The 4,046-nt window shown below is 36.4% G+C and overlaps 1 protein-coding gene across 1 annotated transcript; it reads right to left on the reverse strand.

Annotated features, from left to right (window-relative positions):
- Positions 1–1,124: 1,124 nt before the first annotated feature.
- LOC138833586 (olfactory receptor 5AL1-like) lies at positions 1,125–2,066 on the reverse strand. Its single transcript, XM_070031867.1, has one exon. The coding sequence runs from the start codon at positions 2,064–2,066 to the stop codon at positions 1,125–1,127; it is 942 nt and encodes a 313-aa protein (XP_069887968.1).
- Between the last annotated feature and the right edge of the window lie 1,980 nt (positions 2,067–4,046).

Below are 4,046 nucleotides of genomic sequence, written 5' to 3' on the forward strand. Positions count from 1 at the left end.
TGTTGCTTTGTAATCTACTAGTGGTTAGGTTGTAGGACAGGTAGAAGGAACCACACCCCACGACAACATTCCATAACAATCTATGTATATTTACAATATTCTTTGGACATGGAGCAATGAACTATTACTGCTCTCTACAGAGTAAAAACACAGAGAGGAAAATGGAACAATTTGCCAAGATGATAGCTATCAATTATAAACACAAAATTGTTAATCACGTATTTTAGAGTCAAAATAAGACACAGATTCAGGCACAAGAATGACGGTGCTAAGAAGGGGCAGTATTGATTTGGTCTAGGATGGAATCAGTGAGGGATAGTTAAAATCAAGGTAATCTTGTTAGTGATATACTCTCCTTGCAGACTGGAGACCTGTTGAAAATTCCAGTCTATAAACCTTGTTGATAAACTTTAATATTTTCCCAGATTGTCTATTGTATAATGATAACATGTAAGAAGGAAGAAGTAGAGCTCTTTTAGCTAAACATAAACATCTCCATGTTACACAAAATCAGTCAAAGCTTATGTTCGCGTATATGGTGTTTCTTCAGATATTAAAGATGTAATGGAAGCAGTATATTCTTTCTCATTTACTGTCACTTTAACTCTTTTGTTCATATTCTCCCATTTCTCTCTGCTCTTTCAAATCCTTTGGCCATTAAAATTCAAGACATTAACTGGGCACAGGTAGCTCATGCCTGTAATTATAACTACTCAGATAGCTGAGACCTGAGGATCGGGGTTCAAAGCCAGCCTGGACAGGAAAGTCCGTGAAACTCTTATCTCCAATAAACCACCAGAAAACCGGAAATGGCTCTGTGGTTCAAGCAGTAGAGCGCTCGCCTTGAGCTGAAGAGTGCAGGGACAGCGCCAAGGCCCTGAGTTCAAGCCCCACGACCGACCAAAAAAAAAAAAAAAAAAAAACAAGTAAAATTCAAGACATTGAAACTTACACCATGGTTGTTAGGTGAAAATGACTGAAATGAGACAGTGGACATTTACTGTAGCCTGAGTGAGGCTGAGCTCTCCAGGTGAAGGTCATGAATCTGCCATTCACCAAAAATGTGTCTCTAAATAAAACCCAATTCAAAATCAACTCAGCACTACTCTTCGATAATCCTTAGATTATTTGTTAGACAAACGTAACTTTTCTTTCATTCTCTTCAGGGAATTTTTTACTTCCTGGTTTCTCAAGCTATAGATCAATGGGTTTAGCAAGGGAGTCATTATTACATAGAACACAGAAGCAACTTTATCAGTGTCCAAAGAATGACTGGACTTAGGCTGTAGGTACATAAAAATGATTGTCCCATAAAATATTGTGATGGAAGTCAGGTGGGATGCACAAGTAGAAAACACTTTCCTTCTCCCTTCAGCAGATTTCATCCTCAGGATGACAAACAGGATGAAGACATAGGAAATGATCACAATCAATAGAGAGCAAAGTATATTGAACCCAGCAATGATCAGCAACATCAGTTCTTTGATACTTGTGTCAGAACAGGCCAACTCAACTAAGGGAACATCGTCACAGTAGAAGTGGTTGAGCCTATTGGAGTCAAAAAAGGTTAACTGAAACGTTGCCAGGGTTTGTGCAAGACTCACAGCAAATCCATACATGTATGTGCTAGCCATGACTTGCATACAGAGACCCCTTGGCATGAGAATGACATAAAGGAGAGGATTGCAGATGGCAACATATCTATCATAGGCCATGATGGAGAGCAAAAACAACTCAGAAACCAAAAAGGTAATGAAGCAGCATACCTGCATGGCACAGGCATAGAATGTTATACTTTTCACTTCACGCAGAAAATTCACAAGAGTGTTTGGGGTGATAGAGGAGGTGAAGCAGAAATCAATGAAAGCCAGATGTGTGAAGAAAAAATACATGGGTGTGTGAAGCTGAGGACTGATATGGATTAGCACCATCAATCCAAGATTACCCAATGCACTGCCTATGTAGATGAGCAGGAATACACCAAAGAGAATGAGTTGAAGCTCCAGGTGGTCTGTGAGACCCAAGAGGATGAACTCAGACACCACTGAATAATTGCCATGGGCCATCGAACAGGTGGAGAAGCCTTCTACACTAAAGTCCTCTCAGCTCACATAATCCAAGTGATATTGTTCCTACTGGAATAACCAAGTGTAGGTCATGAGGTGATTATGAATCACTGATCTTACGTTGAGCACATTCAAGGGGATATCTTTATGCCGATCCACATCTCAGACTGCCATGCTTTTTCAGAGTTAGAAATCCCAGATCGTGCAATCCTGCAGGTATGTGTGAAGACAGAAAGCTTATGTTTTAAACTTCCACATAACTCATTAATCTAAGTAATACCAATTGGGACTCAAACAGAAATGATGGAGAATTATTTGTTCATCGATACCAAAAATGTTATTGCTCATGTATTGGTGTACTTTAAAGAAAGTTACACTAAGCTGAATCAGGAAGACACTGTTTTTTCTTGGATGTGTAAGAATGGGTTTGAGCAGATGAGGAAACATCACAGACGTGACTGGCCACCGTAGAGCCACGAAAGTACAACTGGAGTATTCTACCTGTTAGTGTAAGACCCACAAAAATTTCATAGAAGTTTATATACATACACTTTCCAATCAGCAGTTAAAATGAAGTTAAAATTGACTTCAGAAAAAGTTTTATGTAATATCTTGTACATTATGGCTATAATGATTTTATTTTTTCATACTTTCCCTTTATAACTCATTCCTTCAACAGCCAAGTAGCAGTTTGAGACAAATTAAAAAATATAATATAGAAAGTTTGTTTTTATTACTGTGAACATCTTAAAGATACTTTCATATTTTAAAGTCATCTCCTATCATTCATCTACAAATATATGATAGCAAACAGAGATACAAAGACATATAGTAGTTGTATTTGGGTATCTAGCTGAGGGGATCTCAACTATTTCTTTCAAAGATACCCTAATTTGCCCTATCTAAACAATATATAATCAACATTATGGCAGCATCTTCCATCCAGTCAAATCCATGACAAAGTAAAGAACATATTTCATATATCCCTCTATCCTGCTATTAAATGCTGGGTGATTACTTAAGCTAGTCATCTGCTCACTACCCTCTCTGTGCTACAACACCTGCATCCACTCTCTGACGAGCACCTCTATAGCTCTCTTTGCCACAAATTTGGAGAAAGTCCCAAATTCCTAACAAGGCGGATTACATTTGTGATAAATAAGCCTTCTGGTAGACTTGTTTTAGCACAATAGGAAGGATATTGACATATTTTTCATATACAAAATGTCTCTACCTGGCAGGATTCAGGCATTAGTAAACTCTTCAAGTAAGCAATGAAAATAATTGGAATAAGTAAATGTACAGATTTTTTTCCTTTTAAGTCATTTTTCAATGGCTTCAGTTACTTTGATGATTCTCTTCTTACACATTGTCTTCAAGTAATTATCAACAAAACCAATAGGAGTCCAATATACCTTATGTAAAACTATGAATGATGCCACCACTGTTTAGCATTTCTGTATTTGAATATATTTCACATGATCTATTGTTGCTGCTAGGATATTTTTCTTGAATTTGATCATTTAAAATCACTTTTGGATGAAAATTATAATGAGGTTTCACAAACACAAGCAATTAAGTCATGGCTTATCTTTTGGGACCCAATTTAGTTAATAGGCAAAATTTAACTACTTGAGTTCTACAATTCTAAATTTAGCTTTAAAGCAATGAAGCATTAAGAAATAAAAGCAAAGAGTGTTTTAACATATGGGAAAAATTCAGACAACTTTCACCTACTTGAGATTTGTTCTTATATGTTATTACAGATTTTATTACAGTTTTGGATTTTTCCATAACATCATGTAATACAGTAGTTTGAATTCATCATGATAGTCCTCTGAAAATGTTAGAAAGTTTTAAAAATTATCCTTTCTGTCAAAATTGCAAACCTCACTTTATGATTTTTCTTAATGTCAGTTTGATTTTTAAAACAATTAGTTAGGTGATTATTATTGTTCAGCTATCAACTGGCCTTAGTCA

Source organism: Dipodomys merriami, unplaced genomic scaffold (assembly GCF_024711535.1).
Source record: "Dipodomys merriami isolate MVZ:Mamm:240054 unplaced genomic scaffold, mDipMer1.0.p SCAF_21, whole genome shotgun sequence".
Taxonomy (NCBI): domain Eukaryota; kingdom Metazoa; phylum Chordata; class Mammalia; order Rodentia; family Heteromyidae; genus Dipodomys; species Dipodomys merriami.